Genomic DNA, 25,637 nt, shown 5'->3' with positions numbered 1-25,637 from the left:
CCGCAGATGGGCGCTCTCCAATCGTTGCCATCGAGCCTGTCATTAAGGTAAATGCGAAATATTATCGGGAAAGAAGTCTGGAGGTTGCTGTGAAGCCGTAGACAGACAAACATTTCGGTGGCAGACCATGGCAGACTCGGCACTGTCTCACAAAGTTCGAGTGAACCAAGAATGGCAAAAAAACAACGTCCCGAACTTCATAACGTCCACACAAATTGGTGGCTCGACGCCAGAATCCGATGGATTATTCTCTTTGGGCCATTTTGGAGAGCAAGGTCCGAACTAATATAAATGATTCACCAGTCTCATCAGTCTCATCGTTGACGTCATTCAACAATTCCTGAGTGATACTCATGCTACGTTGTTTTTGGTCGAAATTCAACAATTTCGCGAACATTTTGCAATATTTCCGAAAAGATTGCATGGCATGAGCCAACCGATATGCCGACATCCTCAGCAACTTCTTTATTTGTGATTCGACGATTCTCCATAACAATTTTCTTCACTTTCTCAACATTGTCATCGGTTGTTGATGTGCTGGGGCGTCTTCTTGACCTTCTGTGAAACGCTTGTACCACGTGTACACATTTTTTTGACTCAGAGTGTTTTGAGCACTTAATTCCATTTTTTACACAAAATTTGATGCAACTTCTTTGATCCATTGATATCAGAAAATCGCCGAACACGCAAAACGTTTGTCTTATTTAAGCCACTTACAAACAAACTAAAGATGCTATATTGCTAAAACAGTGAACATATCTTCGAGACGAGTGTATCAACATAAAAAATAATACTAATCGAAAGTCGAGTGTACGCAGGCCGCGAAATTTGAAAATTCGCCTTATTTTTTGGTCACACCTCGTATTTCAGTACCAATACGGTCAGGATGACCAGCTACAAGTATTTATGGAGCCAATATACAATATCGAATACGAAAGCAAAGCATTGGCTCCAACGATTTCTTTCTGGTATTCTGGCCGTCGAAGATGAGGCTGAAAATTGCCGCCCCAGTAAACATCTTCTCGTCGCAAAGAAGTTTTGATTAAAAGACTTGTCTGTTTTCGAATGATTTTGATATCATTATTTATTTCTGGATCTCAATTCCAATAAGTTCGAATTCCAAGTTTATTCTTTTTTCTTGTATTTATGCATACATTTACAAATGACTTAATTTGTTTTTTTTGTTTTTAATGAACCGTTCGTTTTGAAAATGGTGTAAGTGGATTTTTCCTTCTTTCGGGAAATTGAAAGATAAGCAGTTTAAATGTCGAAAAAAATTTAAATAATAATAATTATATAAGTAAAGAAAAATATCATGCAACTATTTGAATTTGGCAAATTCTTAAAAATTATATTATATTTTTTAGTTGAATAAATATTTTTGTGTTATAAGTGCACCTACACCATTTTCGAAGTTGTAGAATTGTAAAAATAACTTAATATATTTTAAATTGGTAAACATTTCTTTCATTTAAGACAAAATATAGCACTTTTAAAATATTAACCAAAAAGCAAAAAAAAAAAAAAAAATTAAGTATTGCCATACATTCTCAGCATTAAAAAGGTTTACTTTTAAAATTTTCAGTTTTTATTATTGCGATTTAGCAAAGTTTATGAATTTTTTAAATATCACCACTGCCGTTTATTATTATATTATTTATTAGCATTGAAATTATATAATTTCCGATTTCATTAAAAAATTAACTTACACCACTTCCGAAACAAATGGTTCATATGTATCTCTCGTTTCAATCATAAAAAATAGAATATTGAAGCTTAAAAAAATTTAACAAATACTCAACTTGTTTCAATGTAACAACTTACAATTTAGAGCCTATTAAATCTAAGTCGTACTAAACAAAATTCCATTTGGCCGCTGCAAATAGTGGCAAAATATTGTCAATATAGAACGCTTAAGGCACTCAAGTCTAGGCACTGGTTGACAGCTTCATGCACATACCTACATGACTACAGTAAGCCAGGTATCTGCACACAGATCACAGATACCCGTATGAGGGCGACTGTTACTTAATGTTACTAGATATTTTTTAAAGATTCCATAAGTTTTTCTATAAACACTTGACTAATCGCTTTTATAGAAAAATTAAACTCATAATTTTTGTTTTCCACTAGTGTTTCAAGTGCATTGATGGCATATTTGCGTATTACGCAATCTAGAGATAGTACAGATAATGTAATAAAAAAAATATTACATTTTTGCGTTTTTCAAATAAACAAACCAACCAGTCAAGAGTTAAATTCAATTATGCAACAAATGCATTTCCACTTCTAAGTGTTCTAGAATTAATAGTTATTATTGCAATTTGTTATGAATAATAGAAAAATATAAACAGCATTATCAGCTTTCATTCGTACTAGGGTACTTGGTAACATTCTCTCGTTCAACACTCGGCAATTGTTCAATAATTTCATCAAATAAATTCAAGTTTCAACATTCACTTTAATCAAATACTGTACACAATGTATTTAAAAATTTCTTAGTCATTATTTGGTTTAAATTACATAAAAAATATATTTTGTTTGTTTTTTTTTTTCTTATCTAATTATTTAATTAAAAGTATAATATCGCGTGTGTGTGCATGACTTTATTGTTTGCCAAATTTCACTGCGCTGGCAATGGAAGCTCAACTGTGACTGACCTACGATGAGAGGCCAAAAAGTTCGCAGAATAAAGTGAAAGGGGTGTGAAAATACGTTTTTGGTTTTTACTTTTTCCACAATCGTATTTGTGGTGGTCGCTTCGATCGATCGACCTGACCGTTAACCACCTTCACTTCACCCTCTAGCGTGCTTGAGTACACCCTACCACTTGTGAATTATTGTTTTACAGATGGAAGAGAGTGGAGAGAGTTCCCATAGGCAGATGATATATTTTCTAGATTGTGGTGTTTGGCACTTTTTTTGAGCGGAATTTAGTAATGACACGAAATTCAATTGTCCCCTTAGTTGATGCCTGCTACCGATTGATTTTTTTATTCTTCTATAATTCAAATGTGAATGCACCAATTCGACGGAAACTTAGTATTCATAACTGTATTAAGTCGCTAAGTAGATCCAAACAAAAATTCCATTGTGCGAACTTTTTGACATCTCGTAGAATTTGTATGACTAAACAAATTACTAATTGAGCTCTATTGCACAGGAAGCACCCTTTAACGTACGTTGCTAGCTTAACTACATATTTACCACATATGTTTGTATGTACAAGCGTGCAAGAGCACCTTATATCGGTGTTGCTCTTACTCGCATTTTTATATAGAAAATCTAACGTCTATCTACAAATATTGTTATTCTGCTTAAAAAATAATATAAATAAAATTATCGCAGGACACATGCTATTGCAACAGAAACAACAACATGCTGCGTTGCCCGCACGTCAGGAATCATTCATAAGAACTTTAACATACACCTATTGCTTATGAACTAGGAGGTCTTCTGTGTGCTTAATGAACTACAACTACTACATAGTAAAGGACCAGCGCGCTGTCTGCGTAAGCTTGCTCTATTGCGTGCCATTCTTTGTGATTGCTGTGATTGTTGGCTTTTTCGCATCGCCATTTTGCAGCAGCGCTGGCGATTCAGCGTCCACCACATTCAATCGCTTGGCTAACGCATCTTCAGGTGAATTCCAACTTTGCACTTCGGTTTTGCCAAATATGATGAAAAGCAAATTGCCGATGAAGTAGAAACCGGCAGCAATGAAGAATACGATACGCCATTCGACCACATTTGTCTGTAAGTAAATACGTTTCGTTAATAAAAGCTACGCTGTGACAGCAAATCATTTAAGTCAAACTTACCACATTGGTGACAACTCGTCCTACAGCCAGCGGTGCGAGCGCACTCATCACATTCGCTGAACCATTGGTAATGCCCATTAATGTGCCGGCGTAGTTTGGTGACAGATCGATGTGATTCACCTGGAAGCCCAGATAAGTGGCAGCACTGATGCCTACTGTTAGTGTTAGTAGCACGACTGCGAGCGCGGCATGTCCTTGCGTGACAAAGCCAAGTCCGATTAGCGAGATCATTGGTATCCAGTGGCCGATGGTGTTGAAGACTTTACGATTAAATGACAGCGATATATTATCATAACGCGCCAAAACCTTTGACAGGAAGATGAAAAAGAAGCTCAGAATACACATAACGGCATAGGGTAGCGATGACAATAGCGCGCTGTTCTTCATATCAACACCCAGAATATTCTTCATGTAGTTGGGTATCTGTGTGAGCAGCGTCCAGAAGCCCCACATGTGCGTGCAATGGACGACAATCAGCGATAGGAATGGCAATGAGGTGAAAATCTTCGCCCATGGTGTAGGCGCCACTGTACGTGGTGTTGAATCAACTTGACCCAGTGAATTTTCTATGTATTTACGTTCCTCCAGTGAAATCGTTTTATGTTCGGCCGGTGTGCTAGCAGCGAAAATGAGCCAGAAAATACCCCAAACGATACCCAAACCGCCGGAGATGTAAAAAATGCCCGGCCAGCCCAGCGCTGACTCGGCAATTACTCCGCTCATGGCCAACACAACGACAGTGCCGAATTGGGAGCCTGAATAACAGAAAGTGCTAAGCATGCCGCGCTCTTCGACGGGCGCCCATTTGGCTAGCATAGCATGTGTCGCTGGGTGTACGGAACCCTGTAGCAGACCTTGTACAACACGCAAGGCAAACAGCAATTGCCAGCCACCAATTTCAACTGCCAAGGGTGTGAGTAGCGTAAGCGCGGAGCAGAGCGTAATGCCAATCAATAGGAGCGTTTTGGCGCCATACTTTTGGGCGATGTGTCCACCAGGTATTTGGGTAACGATGTAACCCCAGAAGAAGCTACTTAGCACATATGATTTGGTGTCCTCCTGCCATTCGTATACCTGGAAGAGAAAAATGAATTTAATTATTAACCTAATTTACGAGAGCAAATTGTAATTGTAAAAAGTTTTATTGTAAGGAAGATCGATTAAACTGGCTGGAAAATCAAGGTGAGTGTGGCGAACAACTATTGACGACGATCAGGGATGCGTGCGCTGCTATTCACATCTACTCGCTTAAAAATGGCGAAATGATCACTGGCGCATATTGCGCAGTTCAGTTGGATCGATTCTGCGTCAATCTGAAGACAAAACGATAGCAGTTTGCTAAGCAAAACAATTCTCTGGCAAGATATTCTTCAGATTTAATGAGTTGAGTTGAGAATGAGTTGGTGCGTGACTACCATTCCAAAGTGCACCTCGGGACCTCGGGCATGAAACACCAATTGATAGAAGAAGTTTCTTGTAATAGCGTTCGCTCCTCGGCCGATAATAGCAAACCTCCGAGTGCATTTCTGCCATGAACAAGCTTCTCATAAAAAAACATCTACCGTTCGGAGTCAGGTAGTAGGACCCATTGGAAAAGTCCTTATTAAACTGTACAAAAAAAAAACATAAGTTTTTGACAATGGATTCTGGTGCAGGTTTCCTCTCCATTTTTTTCAGGGGGGAGCAAAGTTCTCACTTCTGGTAAATTGGCATACGAAGGTTTCATCAATTTGCACATTCTTATGGTTGGTTCGGTTAGGTTATACTGGCTGGCCGAAGCCACGCAGTAAATATGTATAAGAAACTATGTGAACCTTACATTTTAGATATACGAGTATAATGCGTTCAGCGAAACAAAAACTAACACTCTACAAGGCTCTCATCATGCTCGTCCTAACGTATGGTGTAGAAGCGTGGACGATGGCAACATCCGATGAAGCAACGCTTTGAGTGTGTGAGAGAAAGATTCTGCGCAAGTTTTTTGGGCCTTTGCACATTGGCAACGGCAAATATCGCAGACGATGGAACGATGAGCTGTATGAGCTTTACGACCACATAGACATAGCGCAGCGAATAAAGAGCCAGCGGCTACGCTGGTTGGGTCATGTCGGTGGAATGGATACAAATGCTCCGGCTCTGAGAGTATTCAATGCGGTAACAACTGGTGGTAGCAGAGGAAGAGGACGGTCTCCTCTGCGTTGGAAAGATCAGGTGGATAAGGACTTGGCTTCACTTGGTGTATCCAACTGGCGCCGGTTAGCGCGAGAAAGAAACGACTGGCGCGCTTTGTTACACTCGGCCAAAATCACGTGAGCGATTATCGCGCGAATTAAGAAGGAGAAGAATGTGTTCAGCAGATATATGAAAAAAAAAAACAATTGAAAATATTTTGGTGGGACATTTTCACCCTCTAACTCCACAATAGTCGGGCTTGTTTTGTCTTTTTTGCGGGAAAGAGGCAAAAATACTCAAAAGATAGGGATTTAGCGGTTAAAATGCACCACAAATCTATTTGTCATAAAATGCTACTATAAGTTTCTTCATGCAAAAAAGTTAAATATTTAAATTAAGCTCCAGAAATAAGTCCAAAGGAAATAAGTCTCCTCTACCTGTATCCATTGCCGGAACCTTTATATTTTGGAAAAGGTATCACACGTTGTTTGGAGGGCAAAATATAAGATGCTTGAGAGCTATGTGATATGAGAGAAGAAAACTGTACGCCACTATAAGCACAACAGCATTTGAAGGACATTCGGTTAGTTACCAAATTTAACTTCACTTTTCTGCCCTCTAAATGCAACTTTGCAGTTCTCTACGAAAAATTTGACATATGTAGTTCTATGAGCATATCTTGAGAAAATCATTCGGAATACATTTCCTATTTACTATCTATTGTACTTTCTCTTTTACTTTTTACTCTTATACTTTTCACTCTTATACTTTTTCACTGAAATTCCTTTTCAACACAATTCGCACTTACCTTTTGATCACTATTCGTGGAGTTTTGGTCTGTCATTGCCACAATACCCACACTGAGGTTGACACGTAACGCATAACAAATTGATAAGCAACAAAAACAAAGGAAACATTGTATATGTCGCGTCCCGATAAGAGGAGCTGTAAATAGAGTAAAAAAAAAGAAAATATAAATAATTTGTTTAACTGTATGACTAGAATAAGTAATTAATTTAGCTCTCAACTCGTGTAAAGAACGCTTATCAATAAATTGAAATCAATACGAAGATGGTCATTAGAATATGGAAAACACTAAAATTGTTTTTCCACATCAGCTCACGCTCAGCTCGATACAGTTCGTCCGACGAGCCATTTCTTCAAACTTGAAACCGAAAAATAGCCACAGGCGTCTAATTATGGCGAATGCGCAGTTCATAACCTAAATTGAGAGAGCAAAGTGGTATTTTTTACAAAATTTTCTACCAGCAACCGTTTTTTCTGATCGAATGCAGCCGGTTAAGATTTAAGTAAATCATAAAATTTAATTTAGTAACGGAAAAAGTTTAATAACTTTCAGATTTGAAGAAAGTAAGTAAATCTACTTTGAATTTTACAGAATAAGTCTGTAGAAGAAACTTTGCTTTTTTGATTTCTAAATTTTCCAGACCAAACTTGGCAATTTTTATTGGTTTTCTGTTCGTTTACTATTTTGAGTTTTTTTCTCCTTGAGCGAGATCACAGGACAATTTCACTGTTGGATAATATTTTTTGTAAATTTAGCCGAACAAAACTATTCTTTTCAAGATTTTATTTGATTTGCGTCAGGATTTTTTGTGCACGAAAAATTGTGTTGAATGAATAATGAACACGCGAAATTTTCGTTTTTTGTTTATTTTACGAAAATGCGATTAGGCGTCTAGGCATCTTTTGGAGTAGCTTTTTTTGGAAAGTTATTGTTGATAAGAAAAATATGAAATTCGAAATGAAAACGCTATTTATTCTATAGTTTACGGAGTTATTGAAACAGCCTCGTGTGCTCAGAAATGTATTGTCTATCTATGCGTGAGATACCGGTCGTATATTCAGTGTAAATATATGACTGTACGTAGTTTTTAAAATATTGGAAACGAACTGTTGATTGTAAGACCACTTAGTAGGCCTAAGCTAGCCAAATGACTGATCACTCCGAATACCGGAACCTCAATTCACAATACTGAACGATTTTTGTATTACGCGTAGATTAGCAAAGTGAATGCGCTAGAGTGATTAGGAACAAAATATTCTTTTTATGCAATGCACTTTCACTATTTTGATTATTTTTTCTTTATTTTATATTTTTTAACTGCTTACTTTTTATCTGCATGTTATCACTGAATTGATGAATTGTATAGAAGAATTCGGATGAAGGATGCACTTGTTGGTTTGTGTGTTTGAATGAATTTATTTTCTATTGCCGAAACGTCGTCCCGCTGGCTGCGTGCACAAATTGAGACTGACTAGATGCGAAGCGTGGTCTAGTGTTTAAAGGAAAGTTTTCACTTTCATCTACACAGCTCACATACATACGCGTATGTGTGTATATCTATACCATACGAGCGTCTATAAAACAAAACAAGCCGCAAGTGTATGTAGGTAGAAGTGTTTGCATGTGAGTAAGTATGCAAGTGCGTGCAGTTGCACTGTGCCTCTTACTCTAAATGACACTTACGAGCGTTTGAAGCATGTACTTCCATACCAACATACACACATACACGTATGCATCCACATGCACTATGAGTGATTGTGTGCATGCACTTGTGCGCTTGTGTACTTCTACTTGCAGCCGTCACTCAAGCCTACTTGCTGGTGATTAGTGAACACCGCTTCCTTCAGCTGTACGCATACATACATACACACGTACACACAGGCAAATTTGCCATAGATAAACAAACGTTTCAGATTAATTATGACTGCATACAGTGAGCGCCTGCGATGGATAGCCTGTCTAGATGGCACGCAGCGAGTCAGCTAGTCTGTCAGTCAGTTCGGTCAAGTAAACATCTGTACTTGTATGTACGTGTGGTCGCTTGAACTAGAATGTGCGAAATTTCTTTCAGCGAGTCAGAACTCAATCACAGTCTCTAACTCAAATACATAGATGAGATTACTTAGAAAATATATAACCTATAGGAAATGCTCATAAATTAAGGTAAGGTTAGGTTGAAGCGGTTGTCCACTTTGAGACACACTCAGGCTCTCAGCTCATTGTGATGCCGCATGGGAAACTTTTCCTTATTTCTCTTAAAAACAGTACTTTTTGGAAATTTTAGGAAATCCCAGATTTTTACAGTACTGATATCTTCCGCCGGTTGCCGTAGCCGAATGAGTTAGTGCGTGACTACCATTCGGGAGTGCGTAGGTTCGAATCTCTGTGCTTTAGTGCAAGTTTTTTCTAATAGCGATCGCCCCTGGGCAAGCAACGACAAATCTCCGAGTGCATTCCTGCCATAAAAAAGTTGCTCATAACAAAACATTTGCTGTTCGGAGTCGGCTTAAGAACCTGTTGGTCCTTCCATTGGTGGAACAATATCAAGACGCACGCCACAAATAGGAGGAAGAGCTCGACAAAACCCCTAGCAGAGGTGTACGCGCCATTTATTAATTTTTATATCTTCAACTCATTAAAAAATGTCTACCTAAAATAGTAAATGTAGGTCTGGATAGAGTAGGACAATGGAGCAGAGGATGCGAGATCGTCTCTACTTATTCCTAATCTAGACAGCTTCTGCAGAAGTCTTGTGTTTGCACGCCCTTCCTCTGGGCGTGTCTGCCTATCAAGCAGTCCCCAGTTATAACGGAAATCAGTGTGCTAAGACTGTGCTTAGTTGTACTTAGCAGGGATTCTGTGCGTTTAGTATTGAGAGTTGGCCACAATTGTCGCGCGACTCTGCATGTGGTTTCTTTACGCCATCTTTCATTCGCTGTTCTTAAAATTTCCTAAGAAATAAGTAGCTTACAAGCCTGTAAGGTCTTCCCATACCCTCAATGTCATAATGATCGGGAGCCCACGTTGTCGTTAGGTGAAATGACTCAGTCATTTTATTAAGAGATGCGCGGTAGTTCATGGCACCTTGGAGTTTGTCGACTACTTTGTGAGGGATTTCAACGCCATATGGCTATTAGTTAAAATGTAGATATTATCTCCAGCTATCGCATTCCCCTGGACCAGTGTTTCAGCCTTTATTATTGACATCAATTCAGCCTGGAAGACAATGCAGTAGTTGGGAAGCCGAAAACTAAAAGAGATGATCGAAATATACACCTCCTCCCATCCTGCCCTTGAGCTTTGAGCCATCTGTGTATATATGGATGGTCTTGTCCTGTCTTACATCATTCCGTTCCCACTCTTCACTTGAGGGTAGGTGGGGTGTGTATGTTGTAATGACAATTGTAGGCGGGAGTGCATAGTTCACGTATCTGGGAAGCTCCGAAATGCCAGTTAAGATTTTTCGTGCAAGCAACTAGCAACTAGTATGCCCTAAAGCACTACTTAATTTACTGGAAAACCAGTCTATGTTGCAAAAACGAAATATACTTCACACTCTGACAAATCTTTTTTTTTTTTCTTCGAGCTAAGGGCACTAGATTTTGTGACTGAAAACAAAAAAATACATTTATAACTAATTAACAATGCAAATACAATCAAGATGCATTCGCCAAAGGTGGAAGGTAGCACTAGACCAACAACAATGGGTGGTGCGTTTGATAGAAAACAAAGAATGAATTCGCCTAGTTTCATTCTAGGCTGACAGCCACATGGACACGGCGAAAGAAAAAAATAAATCAACTGAAATTTACCGATAATTCACCTTTAATAGATTCGCCTTGCATAAAATGAAATAGGAGTCGAACACATTTTTTACCATCACCTCTACTAGTGGCTAAACTAATGACTAACGGACTGGTTGGACACCATACAAATAGAAGCGGTATTTGTCTCATTAGATTCACTTTTACCTACAGGGAATATATCCATATATATACTTATATATATATATATGTTTTGAAAAAGTTTTTTTATTATTACGCTAAAAATTGCTTTCTAATATAAATATTTTGAAATTGTTTCTTCTATTTTTACTCTGCAGTGGCTTAAAAATGTTGTACGAATATGTGTTCGAAGACAATATTTTGACGGCATATATCTTTTACGTGACAACACTCCTGCCACTGCGCAAAGATTTGAATAATATTTTGTACGCTACACGATCGCTGTCAAGCTGATATAAATATAAAGGGGTCTTTGAGCTTTATGCGCAATAGTACACACATACGTACAAACATACGTAAGTACATAGAACAAAGCAGGATTTTGATTAATAATGATAATAGGACGATAAGATAAATTTCTGGTCTTGTTCGGACATTTTGAAAGCTGTGGGATCATTTGACTGTAGCGGTTTTTGATTTGAATACTGAGAATAATGAATCATTGTAAGTACATACTTATATGTATATATGTATGTATATATAAATATGTATATATATGTGTATATGGCCGAGTTTATCCTCTTATTTGTGGCGTGCATCTTGATGTTTTCTACAATTGGATAGACCTACAGTTTTACGCCGCCTCCAAACGGTAGATGGCCTTTTTATGAAGAGCTTTTCCACGACAGAAATACACTCGGATTTATGCCATTGCCTGCTCAGAAGCGACCGCTTGTTTTCAACTTTTTCTGTTGATTGGTGCTTCGTGCCGGAGCACTGACTTATGCATTCTCTCCATATACCGAATGTTCGACATATTTTCATGTGAAAGAAGCACTCATCAGCAAAAAAAAAAAAACGCTCAAAATTTACGCAGTTTTTGAGCTACTTGAAATTAATATTTTATCAGACCGAAATTCAATGGGCTATAAAAATGCATTCATGGAATTTTTCTAGAAATTCTGAAAAAAGTGAAATTTTGATGGAAATTTAAAAAATTTTTTTTTTAATTTTCACAAAGCTTGAGTCTTGGTTTCTTCTGGTTTTTGGATATTTTCATTAACACATTATTTAAATTAAATAAAAAACCATAAATTTGCAGAATTTTTCTATAAGTTCTAGTACTTAAACAACTTAACGCCATTAGCATTCTAAATTTTTTTACCTGAAATATGTATTAGTACAAATGTGTGTATGTATGTAAATGCGAGAAAAATCTTTATTAACATTCCTGTTATATTTGGTGAAAGTTAGTCGGCAGTATACACTTTGTGAGCGTCATAAGTAGCTGTCAAAAATTTATTACCACACTTGACAATGTTAATATAAAAAAATCAAATGCACTGAAGTTGACCAACTGACGTATGGACGAGAGGATATGGAGCATCAAGATTATTTAGAAATTAATTTTTTTCTTAGAAAGTAAAACAATTTGATGTCTATTTGATAACCTTTTTATTCCAAGTCATTTTCAAATTTGTTAATAGTCTAATGTGACATAACGGATAAACACTTTTTACGTATAAAAGGGTTGCATATTTGTGCTGTTTACTAAAGTGACATGTTTTGAAAAAATGTGAAGTCTTTCAGAGAGTGATAAAGCTCCATCTACTCAAACAGTATAGATGTTTGATGACATTGTTGGAACTGACAGACTTGACAACAAATACTTGTGCTGGTGTTGGTGAGTGACTCTTTAGTAAATTTGTGTAATAAATCTTTATCTGATCCGAGGCACTCTTAAGCTGTTTCTTTATGATACAGGTTAAGCAGTCTAAAGTATCAGTTTCGATATGGCGGTCTTTCTCACTGAAATTCGTGTGCAGAGATAAATTTACAGCGAGAATACCGTCATGTGAAGTGACAGTCAAGCTATAGTCCATATCACAGCATCATTCTCATAAGTTCAGTAGTGCATAGGCGGATAAAACTCTCTAGCGGTTCATGGCCATCGCAGGATGCTGTAGTAAAACCACTAATGGGACCCACTCGCTCTACTTTGCAACAAGACAGCACACCAATAAAGCAGAGCTTAGGGAAATGTTTAGACACTAAAAATACTGTACTGATACTCAACTCAGGAATACCACCAGGCGAAGTGCTTACTGGAAGAGCGTGACCTTAAACGTTTTAAAAAGCTTATCAAACGTCTCAAAGATCAAAACGAAGATTCTCTCTGGCAGTTTCGCTAGTCACTGCAGTTTGCTAAATTATCTTTAAGGCTCAAGATATGGTTGAAAAATATGCACCTCGTTTCCGTTTCATATACTGGGTCCCCCAAGGTTGAAGCTCGATCACGAGATGCGTATGTGACTAAGCTGAATACACTACATATTTATGCAGTCTAAGCTCAAAGCTCATGGTGGCCGTCGTAGCCGAATGGGTTGGTGCATGACTGCCATTCAGCAGCATGTAGGTTCGAATCTCCGACTATTAAAAAGTAAAATAATAAAAAAAAGTTTTTTTCTAATAGCGCTCGCCCCTCGGCTCGCAATGGCAAACCTCCGAGTGTTTTTCTGCAATGAAAAAGCTTCTCATAAAAAAAAAATATCTGCCGTTTGGAGTCGGCTTAAAACTGTAAGTCCCTGCATTGGTGGAACAACTTGAAGATGCACGCCACAAACAAGAGGCAGAATTGTACGCGGCAATTATTTATTTTTTAAGCTTAAAGGAGCGTTGAGAAAAGGAGGAAATGTAGCGGTTTAAATTATAAAAAAAAAAACGTATTTTTAAAGTTTTTTACGCAACTGCTAATTATGTATACTCAAAAGTACATACATTTAATGTGTATTTTCGGATTCTCTGGACGTCCCTGTACTATAAATGGATATCATATTTACTATTTATTAACGGACCTCTTAATGGTTATTTTCTTAATCTGTTGAGAATTGGTGGTACTTCACAAATATAATGAAATAATAAGTTAGTAGTGCAACCAATTACAATAAACAGTTATGTGGAATGTAACTTTTGTGCTTTGTTGCTTGCATCTAAACTAAGCAGCCATAAAGACAAAAGAAAAAAAATAACATCCTGCACCTAGCATTAGAAGCCCATTTAATTTGGTAAATTTGACTGACAGGTGGAAGAAGAGGAATTGATATCAATTTTGTTCGAGATGATTTATGTATACTTTTTCTGACATTTGTTTCATGATCTACGACTGGAGTTTTCAAAGGTGGTTGAGGAATAAAGTTGAATAAAATCACTCACTCCTAATTATCAACTAATATTTTTGAACAAAATTTATAAAAGTAACAATATTGAGTGGTGGAAAAATTATTTTAAACAATTTGTAATATTTTAAATGAATAACAATTAAATTTTTTGCAGAATCTGATATAGGAAATACCTGTGGGGCGGAGTCTACACAACCACTGAGATATCTGCTTACTCTACTTGCACTCTTTTGCTAATTTCCTCTATAAATATATGTAGTTTAAAATTTGAGCTAGGTGTTTATGCATTTACATTGCAAACAAAGACTTTCGGGCGCTTGCCGTGGCCTCAACTGTCGCGCCGGTGCCGCTCAGCGGATTATTTATGTGACTATTTATTATAATTATGTGTTCAAAATAATAGGAGCGCGAGGAATTACGAAGTTTTCACCTTTTTTTTTGTTTTTATGTTTTTATATGGTTTTCTATAACAAAAACTATATAATTCTAAGATCCGCACAAAAACTCAACAAATTTCAAAAGAAAAAATCCCAATTTTCAACTTTTTATTAAGAATTTTTACCAGTTTATAGCTTATCAAATTTTAGTAAAACAAAGTGCAAGTTTCAGGTGCCACATTTTCTCGTTGATTTTTTGACAATTTTTATTCGCTGAAATCTTGGACATTTTCTTCTATTTAAAAGACATGGCGGAAGCAAACGGAAATTGCCAAAGATCAGCGAAAATTTCAACTACTTCTAACTTGACTTTTATTATTCTAGAATTATATAGGCTATACGTCTGCATACCCAGAATTTTTCTAAAAAAAATTCGGAAAAAGTGGCAAATTTTATGTATTTTTTTTTTTTTGAGATTTGCTAAATTTTTTTGAATTCTTGGAGCTTTATGCAATATAGTTTTTGTTGTAGAACGCACTATGCTTGTATAAAAAATCAAAAATAAAATTAGATACAAAAAATAGTTAAAATTAGCACAGGTGTAGAGTAGATAAAGACTCTAATTTCCATTTTCTGGACTTTGCGTTAAAATTTATCTTCTCTTCAAACATATTTTCGTTTTCTGAACTATTTGTTGTGTAAATATATGCATTTATATATACATATGTTTGTATATATCGTCGACAAATTTAAAGGCGGTCAATCCACTGGTTAGCATTTGTCGCTTCGCCAGTGCCATCTGCTTTCTTTGTATATATTATATAAAACAGCTAATTGTCAGGTTTAAATTATTTTCGTTGATGGTCTGTTGTTATACAATAGTAAAAATGTAGCTATCGAAAAAAGGCGCGCTTTTGAATGATGCATAAATGAATATATCATGCACTTGAGGAAATATTTGAAGAAGCCACAGATCGCCATATAGCAAAGAGAATTTTTCGCAGCTGAATGGATAATTTTGAAAGGTACACAGGCGAGCAGTTCATTGAGAGAGTTCTGTTAACGAAGTCCACTAACGAAATCTTGCATATACTGAGCAAGATTGGCGGTGTTACTCAAACCTGTACGGGAAGGTAAATCACAATTACCGCCAAAGCGAAATCAGGGCCCTCGACTTTTTATTCACAATCATCTCTTCGTATTCATTCGTCAATATTTAGTTCCCCCTCGGCAGTGAAGTTTTTGTCTATTAATTTTCTTTTGTTGTAAAACTATTTACGATCTTGATTGTGTACTTAAATCCTTTTTTCTATACTATGTATATTAATTTACCATTTATTTGCCTGAACCCCTGATTTTGACAACTTCTTTTCTATACTTTATTAGTGTTGCCACCTATTCCCTAGTGTTGATTATATATTTAATTGGTTGCTAAGAAAATGAAATCAGCAAATTGAACCCCCGGTTTCGTAATCCTCAAATTAAAAGGCAGTCGGCTCTAAGAATGCTAGGCATGTTTGGATCGCAATGCTAGGCGAGTTAGGCACGTTAGGCAAGTTAGGCGCGTTCGACTAATGCGGCCACTATAGATGACGATTTGCCAACATTCGGTATGTAAGGTCTCGGGTGCAAATAACTTTTTATTGAGGTATGTCATTTCTTTATTAAGGTATGTTCCACTTTATTTATAAACTCACTTCATTTTTTTATTAATGTATATCACTTTTTTTTATTAAGCCAAATGTTTCACAAGAATACACACCTCCTACTGTACTAACCTTACACTCCAATACTTATTTGTATTTATGGAAAGTCAATTTTTTTGAGTATAACAAAAAAACCAGTTGCATATAAATATTTACATTTAGGGTGTTTCCACTCGACTTGGAACAAAAAAAAAAAAAATTTAAGTTATAAAAATTGCTTAACTAATTACTTTTTTCATACGAAATTTGCATGAATTACTCAAAGGATTGCATAAGCAATTTGAAATAATTAAGCGTGCCTGCTTGTTACGAAAATATTACCACGGAAATATTCATACATACGTACATGCAGCCATATATATGTACCTATATATATATATATATATATTTCATCTTATTACCGCACATTAAAAAAGGTTATAAAAATTGCCATTAAGTGTTTGATGAATACGAAATGCATTTGAATTTGCAACTCAGAATTTTCCATATTTAGTAAAGTGAGAATAATGCAATTCATAATTAACTTGATTTAATTGCTTTAATCTGCAATGCATTCCATATTTAAAGGTACAATCTACTGCCCTCTTTGTTGTTGTTGCTCTTGTTCGTACCCTTATTTATGTTGCTATTAACGTAACTATCACTTCTTCTGCGTCAGCAACTGAAATTCGCAAGTGTGTGTATGCATGTATTTATGTATATTATATTACATTGCATGCGTAGGCATTCCACGGCATGAAAAAGCCTGGAACGTGCAATGTCATTGGATTATTTTTAGCCACAAACCATTAGCAGTAAAGAACAATTCTATTCTTAGCATTTAACCAACCTCAAGGGAATCCTCTTGTTATTATTGTGTTTGTTCTTTAATTCGACTCTGCACTTTTTACACTCATTGTTTCTTGCTAATAGTGTAGTTGTTATTTTTGTATTCATTGGTATTTAACAAAACTTGTTTACGAATTGTATGAAAGCAACAAAAGACGTGGATGTTGAAAGTAAAGGAAAATACCCAGAATGCAGAATGTTAGTATTGCTGCTACAACAACAACAACCCAGAATGCAGCCTTCAAATATTTGTTAATGAAATTCAAAACTGAGTATTCCAACTAATGGAAGAAAATACAGAAAATAAAAATTTGCAATAGTGGATTTTGGCATCGAATTCTAGAAATTTCGGATTGAAACGCTAGAACTAGAATCATATTTATTTAGAGGACCATTGGGACCATTGAGGGTCTTGGGACCATTTCCTCCACTAACTTATTAAAGCTCACTTTATTATGGAGATTTTTTTTTATATGTAGTTTCACTGCTGCCTTGGGTCAATTTGGGTTTAAGAAATACAAGTTTCAAACAAATTTTCTTTCACTCGGAAGTTTGTTGCACTCTTTACAGATTAGGGGAAGTGCTCTTTAAAATTCATATTGAGGTTTAAAATGAATAAAAACCAAATATAGAAGGCGATGTGAAGACAGAATGTGAGGTGGCTTTGCACATCGGCATTACCAGACTTTAAAATATTTGAATAGTAGATTCGGAACTAGCAAATTTATTTTTATTAGATAATTAAGAAAACAAAAAAGATGAAAGTGCACTTTAGAGTTAAGAATAATAAAGTAAAGTTCACCTTATTCGTTCGATGAGATTTTTTATTTATGGGAGTAATTTTTCTGCCATTAAAAAGCTTCTCATAAGAAATATTTGCTGTAGGTCCCTCCATTTGCGGAACAACATCAAGACGCACGCAACAAATAGGAGGAGAGCTCGGCCCAACACCCAAAAAGGGTGTAAGCGTGAATTATGTATATATATATTTTTTTTGATATGAAAGAAAATACTCAATATCGTAGCAAGAGCAAAAATAAAAATATGACAAAAATCAATGCGATTTTTAAGCGACTTTAAACGTATACTTTATTATACTAAAACTGAATTATACTAGCTAGAAAACTGCATACTCAGAAGGTTTCTAGACAGCCGTAGTATACAAACAGAGAGCATTGAATCGCGCAAAATAAATATTTCATCACTCGAAATCATCTTTTTTATTATTTATTACAAATTTTTTCAAAAACAAAGTTTAGACGATTAATTTGGCTTGTTAGCATACACAACTCAATTCTTTTTTAAATCAACTCAGGCACTTACTGCCGAAGGTCACAGAAATATTCATCTTAATATTTGCGTGCAACCAAAGGACATGAGTTAAGAACATGTGGCTAAATTTTAGTGAAGTTCCTCGAACTTCCATGAAAGTGCTTAAATGAAGTTACGCCTTTGAATGTATTATTCTGAATTTTGAAGATTTAAACACCGCCTGTTAGTTGTTCTAAACAACTAATTTTAGCTAGCGCAGCTTACTTTGCTTACCATTGTTGTGTATTTGCGTATGTATGTACATATGTGCATGATTATGAACATTGCATCCAGCCTACTTGCAGGTGCAGTTCAAATGAATTCTCTGTGGGTTTTATTTTTCTGCCTTTTTTTGCTTGGAATTTCCTTCGTTCGCATTTAATTGAATATATTTGAGCAGTTAGACCTGTTTTCCTTTGCTCGGCCTCTTTCATCAAGCAATTGTTTTTGTTTTTTGCCTTTGCACTGCCTGCTTAGCATTAGGCCTTTGAACCGACTTTATGACTCAGTGTGCGATGACGTTGCCGAAGTTGCTCTTCTCCTTCTTCAATTCGTTCGTTTTCAGCTTTTTGTTCGTTAACTAGCGACCGGCTATGCATTGCACTTACCCATACGCACATAGTGTTTACACATTAAACTAGGTTGTTGTAAGGCACTGCATGACTATGACTACATAGTTCCAACGAGATCGCGAAGTCTCGTGCGATTTCGTCGCCGCCTGGGAATGTTGCTTTGTTGGTGTTGTCATTGTTGGCGCTACTGCATTTGGCCACTTGCATTGCGTGTATTTTTAGCCATGTGCCACTCACGCGTAGCATGTGTTTTTGCTAGCATGCATTGTAATTGTTTTTCTTGCTTTTTTTTGTTTTTATTTCTTTTTGTGTATTGCCTTCGCACATGAATGCGCAATTACTAGATACCAGCGCGCTCTAGCGATTACCATTCGATCGTTTCACGAACTCAAAACATAGGAATGAATTTCTCAGTATCACTACTTCTTTGTCTCTCACGCATGCTCACTTGTTGAGGTCGCGTCTTTGAAAAACAAAAAAAAAAAAATTGTTCACATGCCTGCCGAAAGCCGACAGCCGGAACTTCGTACATAGGAAGCTGCAGCTATTGAAATACAGGTCATTTCAGAATGCTGGTATCTGCTCAAATCTATATTACTGTTGGCATGTATCACCCTTTATAGGGCTCAAATTACAAGCAATTCTAAAACCGCAGGCTTGCCCAGTCACCTCGATTTTTGCCAGAGGATTCTTCAAATGTTGAATGAGAATGAAACCATATCTAGGGGCCACTCTACGATTTTCATATATCACACAAGGATGATAGATTACCATGGTTTGGCCAACCGACGCAAAATTGTGTGAGTCACTTCGTCTGTCACGTCATCGGAGACTCGGCAGCAGAATTCAGCCTATTCATTTCAATATTCATCCAATCAGTCGATGTTCAGACAGCAACGAATTACGATGCGTGTAGGTTCTTTTAGTTTTTTTTTTTTGTATATCATCAACACAATCTCAGTGTTTTCGTAAGCCGCTGCCACAACTCACATGACGTAAGCAAATCAGTTGATAGCCGGTTAATGGTCCACACATCTGCATTCTGTACATCATGTGTAGCACAGCGACTTATTGGTAAGTTTTGACAATTTATTTAATCACACTTTTTAAGCAGAATATGTTGAAAAATTTGGTGTCGAGCCTTCGTTATAAAGCAAAAATGCGCAAGACCGTCAACGCGTTTTTTGAGCCACTTGAAATTTGCACTTATTGTACCAAAATTCCATCGGCTATAAAATTGCATACATGAAATTTTGAATTTTTTTAGGATAATAAACTGTATTTTATTAAAAATTTACATACCCGAAATTTGATTTTTTTTAGGATAATAAACTGTATTTTATTAAAAATTGACTATTAAAATTAAATAAGAAACAAATAAATTGTTTAATCTTGTGAATAAGTTCTAAAGCAGTAGTGATTTAATTGACTCCAACAGCATTCCTCAAATATTTATCGGTAATGCAACAATCATTTTGTCATAAGATGCAATTATGTATTAAGCTTATTTATTTAGTGTGGAGCTCATTTACATTCAATCTCTCTTGTAAAAGTCGTTACAAAAAAAAAAAAAAATAAAATAAAATTTAATTACCTTTTTTAACTAGATTATGTAGTTCATACTCAAGTGGCAAACCACCCTGTATAATAATAATAATATACCAACGTGGTAAACGTGCTCTATTCAACCATTTGCTATTTGCTCGTGCCGTTATAATGATGGCGACGGCAACGCGGAGTTGTGTTGGAGGCGCGACTCACTTCATTCAGTCGTTGCCGTTACTACTACCACCAACACCTACTCTCCGATTAGCAATGTAAAAACATAGCCACATGGCGAATCTAGTACTCCCTCTGCTCTCGTGCATATTTTTAAATAAATTTTACTCTCTATTTGCTTGTGCGCGCATATTCACGTGATTGACGGCGCACAACGTGTTCAATGGTTACTTATAAATAGAAAAAAAATTTGGTTTTTAGGACTTTAATTAATCTTTTGATTTTCAAAGTTTTTCTATATTTATAAATGTATTTTGTTGTTCTCTTGCAGATAAGCACAGCTTATATAAATACATATACATGTACATATGTATATTTTAAATGAAATTTCTCAGCGTTTTGAAATGGTAGTGCTTTTTTGAAGCCTTGTTGCTGTTTGTGGTATTTTCAGCTTAGCGACAATATCGTTACTTAATTTTAACACTTTTTTGTTGTTTCATTTTGTTTTGCATTTTTATGCATGCCAATTGGCATGACTGTGCATTATCGTAAAAATTTCACGCAATGTGCATATGGGTAAAAATAATTATAAAACTTGTGATCTTTTGAATATTTTTTGCTTTAGCTGCTGATTATATTTGCTTATAGGAGGCGTGCCGTTTTTACAAAATGAACTCATGCATTTAACTGGTGCACCAAAGAGAAAAAGTTATTGAGGGAAATCTTATTGTATTGTAGAATTCCAAATGGCTTTTAAGGTGGTTACCCAGGTTTTAAGAAAATTTAATATTCCAAATTCAGAAATGGAATAAGAGTCATGATTATTGTGTTCCAGCAAGTACGGTGGAATTTGGAAAGAAAATTAGGGTAGTCGCCGTCCACAGATGTCAGACCGTCAGCAGCTGGTCACGACTGGTAGATGGTTTTTTTAGTGAGAAATTATTATATTGGTTGGGGAAAAAGTAATGTCGTATTTTGTCAATTGAGCGCGACATTTAAACATAAAGGGAGGATAATGAAGTTGTCTTCTAAATGGCAACAAGTTTGCGAATAAATCGGGGCATATTTGACTTGAATCGGATAATTCTAAGTACGTTAAATAAAGCGTCAAATGTCGATCATAAATTCGACATTTCTTTTTCTCACAACCCATTATTATTCTATTATAATAGTAGTATTCACACCGTTAGATGCATACTAAATAAAGCCAATTTGGCTATTAGATGTCTTGCCAAATAAGCTCTGATTAACCGGGACAATAAAAAGGTGGTCAACATTGGACAAGCAAGCAATGGCCTAATACTTTGTGGAACATTAAAATATGTAGAATACAATTTGTTTGGCTGTAGTGGATTAAAATAGAAGCAAAGATTACCTGAAAACCAAATGAAAAATATTAAAATATGGCGAAGTGTCGAAAAGATATGCGCTAATAAAGAAAATCTGTATAATATTAATTAATGTGTTTTGTGATACGTATCACATGAGTCTATTAGTAAAAATAAGAGACAGCATGAAAACTAACCCACACTGGCGGTTTCGAGAAGCCCACATGCTTCCACAAATAGTACGTACACTCCGTTTCACTTGATTAGAGGCAATATATTTTATGAAAGAAAATGGTTACTAAAGCAATCGTATTTGATCTAGTAACACAAGGGTTTCTAATAATTCAAGCGAAGACTGTCCTTTGCTCGAAAATGAACAAGCATCGAAATAATATAGTATTTGATCTAATGGCATTTCGCAGTAGTAAAACTTCAGCAGCTGGAATATTGTGCTTGCTTTATTTGTTCATTTGAACAGGACACTCAGTTTGCCTACATCATTCGCCCCTTTGCTTTGAAGCTTTGAAAATGGATCGTTTTTTTTTAAGCATTCATTATGTTTGGTCGAAAACTTCTTAAGGGGACAGATACCTGTAAAATTTCAAAAAAAAATGTTTTTTTTTTTCTTTTTCATATAATGTTAAAATAATCCTTTAAGAATATGTCAAAAAAATTTTAGAACGTAAATTTAAGTATTTCTTATATTATAGATCGTCTACCGTGACGACTCTATTCTTTGCGTTCGAGCGCCGGGAGAGGTTCAATTTTCATTTATTCAAATTTTAGACGCATTTTTCTCAAAACTATATTTTTTCGAATTGGCGTAAACGATAACTCGAAAAGTTATGCACTGATCTCTCTGAAATTTTGAACACATCGTTTTTATGATATTACTTTCTATGTGAATTTACAAGTTTTCGAAAACTTTTCGAAGAAATCATTTTTTGGAAGCAAAAATCGTAGGAAAACTTGCCCCAAAATTCATTTTTTTTTTGAAGCATTTTATTCCGCGAATTTTTTTTTCATTTGTTTTCTAATTCATATTAGATATTAGAAATTATGACATTAATACCAAAAAAAAAAAGTTTTTTTGATTTTTTGTATTCAGGTCACTGACGCCGCTGCTACAATGTCCGCCGATTGAGAGGCCCTGCTGCGGCGTTTCTGGAAGAACTGAGTGTACATACGCCATTTTAAATGATTAAAATAAGTAAAAAAAATTTTATAAAATAATTTAAGGTATAAATAAACTGTATGTCAAATTAAAAAAAAAAATATTGACTTCTTCATTTTTAATAATTTTAATGAAAAACAGGGAAAATATGGCCATTTACAGTTATCTGTCCCCTTAATTCTAATAAAGTGGGAAAAGCGAAAGGTTTAACAAATCGCGAAAAAGTCAAATCGATATTTTGACCTCAGAGGAACTTCAAATCGCCAAATTGCCAAAAAGTATGGTTGAATCCGAATGTTGTGGATCTTCCAAAAATTAATCAGTCAATCAGTGTACGTTTGCGTTATTCTGCTAGAAAAAAAAATTCGGTGACACTAATTTCTGCTCCAATGGTAAAGAAAAAAACTTTCCCCAACAGCCACGCGTATTTCTCAGAGGACATGGGAGTTGGATCTTCAAAGTACAGCTGCTGGTGTATTATCGCAGGAGAGACTTTACAGCGTCAGTATTTGTTATTTCCCTCTGAACCATCTAAGTGCAACTTTTTTCATTCAAAAATAAAACTTATCCCGATTGTTTATTGCAGAGTTTGCATTCTCAGCAAATCGAAGTGAGACTCATTTTCGTAATTTTGGTATTTTTTTCTCAATCGAGTAGTGCAAATCTCGTTCTGTTGCTGTGCACGACGTTTGCTCTCACCGGTAAACTAATTTCTAGACTTATGCTTTGGCAGCTCGAATTTTCTGCCGCAGCTACTATCTTTATATTTTTTTTCATTCCTTGGTAGTTCCATATAGGTGAGCGATTTTTAAAAAGTTATGCGTTCCTTTCTTAATCCATCTAAAATCCATTGTGTAGAAATCTTAAGAAACTTCAAATCTTAAAAATGTTGCGGAAATTCTAAAAATCGAGTAGAACAAGTTACAAATTGAAGCTACTGTGTAATTTTTGTAGTATATTTCACGTGCAGTCTTCATGCAGGCACCATAAAAGTTGCAATAATTTGTATGAATATTTTTTTTTTCTTTCAAAACCAAAATTATATATGGAATTGAATGAAATGTGGCACGCAAAACTGTGCATACCTGAAGCCCACGGGCTGTAGAAAATTTTTTGTTGGTGGGTTACGTTGTTTTTCTACTTCTCTATGAAGTTTTACTGTTTGTGTACTGCAGAATTGTTTGTTTGTGTTGCTTCAAACTTAACAATTAATATACAAATTTTATCTAATTTAATTTTTATTTAATTAAAAAAAGAAGTTGTTCCTGGGCGCATCCTGGGATTTCGGGATTATATTAAATATATCCCGAAATTTCGGGATCAACAATTACTGTGAATATTGTCATTCTTGACATGCATATATTCCACATTTATTGACCATAAGTTTTGTATTTAATTACAAATTGTGGTTGAGCAGTAAATCAGTTGAATGCTAAAATTAGTACAAAAAATTCCACTCAAGTTGTTATTAATTAAAGGAACAAAATTTGGTTAAAATTTCATTTATCTTCCGGAAAAGCTGAAACTTGTATTACGGAAGTTCTTATTCCGAGCTTATTTAAAGCCTTAGCACAAATAAAAATTAACTTTCCTTAAAAGGCGCTCCAGGTTAATGAGTTTGCATACTCCCCCACATATGAATCAAATGTGTTTTAGTAACTCAAAGGTTACCCAACAATAAAAATTAAAAAAATCCGGTGCTAATGTTCGCACTTTTCTCCAACATTTATTTAACGTATTTTTATTTATTTTTATTTCACTCGTGGAAAATAATTAATTGCCACGAAATAAAAAAAAATATTTTTTAATTTTCTTTTACTCATAAATTCAAGAAAATGATAAGCCAGAAATTTGGTAGAGAACTTACGGCGCATATGAATATATGTACATACATATGTACCTATATATGATTTGTATGGAAGTATGTGTGCATATACGTATGTAAGTAGGTAATAAGAAAAACTTAGTTCTAGAAGCTACACAGTTCCACGTATTCCACTCAGACGACATATCAAATTGTGAAATTAATTATTTTAAAACTTTTTCATGGAAGATCTAAGTAATGGAGCGACATTTTTCAGCGTGGCAGATGGCGTTACTCAGCGCAAATCCGGTGCTAATGTTCGCACTTTTCTCCAACATTTATTTAAGGTATTTTTATTTATTTTTATTTCACTTGTGGAAAATAATTAATTGCCACCAATCGAGCATTATTGGAATATTGCACTGTTATTGATAAGATGTCTTTGGCATTGAAGATTTTATATGATTTTTTAATTTGTATTTAAATAATTAATGTATTTATTTCAAGGCAATCACCTCGTCGCACCAGTCAATAAACTCAATATAAAAATGTGCAATAAGTTAAAATCACCAATTTTACTAAGTTAAGGGTGCCAACATTGCTTGTCTTCCAAGAAATTTCTATCAGAGAAAAAAAATTTAAAAGGAAGGAAAACAAAAACAATTAAGAAATCAACTTCTTTTAAAATTAGACTATGAAGTTTAAATGAAAATTAAAAACGATATGTGACCTGGTCTACGAAAAGGTACCTTACGTGCGAAAACAAGTTTTCGAGAAAACAGCAGTTAAAATTTAAACTTCTAAAAACCTTTGTAACTTTTTTTAAATATTAATATTTTTCAATCCGGTTTGGCTTATTTTCTTCAGCATAGATCACAGTATCAATAAAATCAC

At 35.3% G+C, this 25,637-nt stretch overlaps 1 protein-coding gene across 2 annotated transcripts in view; it reads right to left on the bottom strand.

The window, feature by feature from the left end:
* Positions 1 to 1,058: 1,058 nt before the first annotated feature.
* The window catches only part of LOC128865979 (putative inorganic phosphate cotransporter), a 47,156-nt gene continuing 22,577 nt past the window's right edge, over positions 1,059 to 25,637 (bottom strand). Inside the window, exons 1-4 of one of the 2 annotated variants that reach the window (XM_054106429.1) lie at positions 8,127 to 8,479; positions 6,802 to 6,938; positions 3,822 to 4,895; positions 1,059 to 3,754 (exon numbers count right to left, since the gene is read on the bottom strand). In XM_054106429.1, coding sequence (XP_053962404.1) covers positions 3,524 to 3,754; positions 3,822 to 4,895; positions 6,802 to 6,938; positions 8,127 to 8,139 — 1,455 coding nt within the window. In that variant the 5' untranslated portion in view covers positions 8,140 to 8,479 and the 3' untranslated portion in view covers positions 1,059 to 3,523. Of the gene's footprint in view, positions 3,755 to 3,821; positions 4,896 to 6,801; positions 6,939 to 8,126; positions 8,480 to 25,637 lie in introns of those variants that run through there. The other variant, XM_054106428.1, reaches the window with a different exon arrangement.

Source organism: Anastrepha ludens, chromosome 6, assembly GCF_028408465.1.
Source record: "Anastrepha ludens isolate Willacy chromosome 6, idAnaLude1.1, whole genome shotgun sequence".
NCBI classification, from domain to species: domain Eukaryota; kingdom Metazoa; phylum Arthropoda; class Insecta; order Diptera; family Tephritidae; genus Anastrepha; species Anastrepha ludens.
Note: the sequence above shows the minus strand (reverse complement) of the source record. Positions and strands in the feature narration are given on the sequence as shown.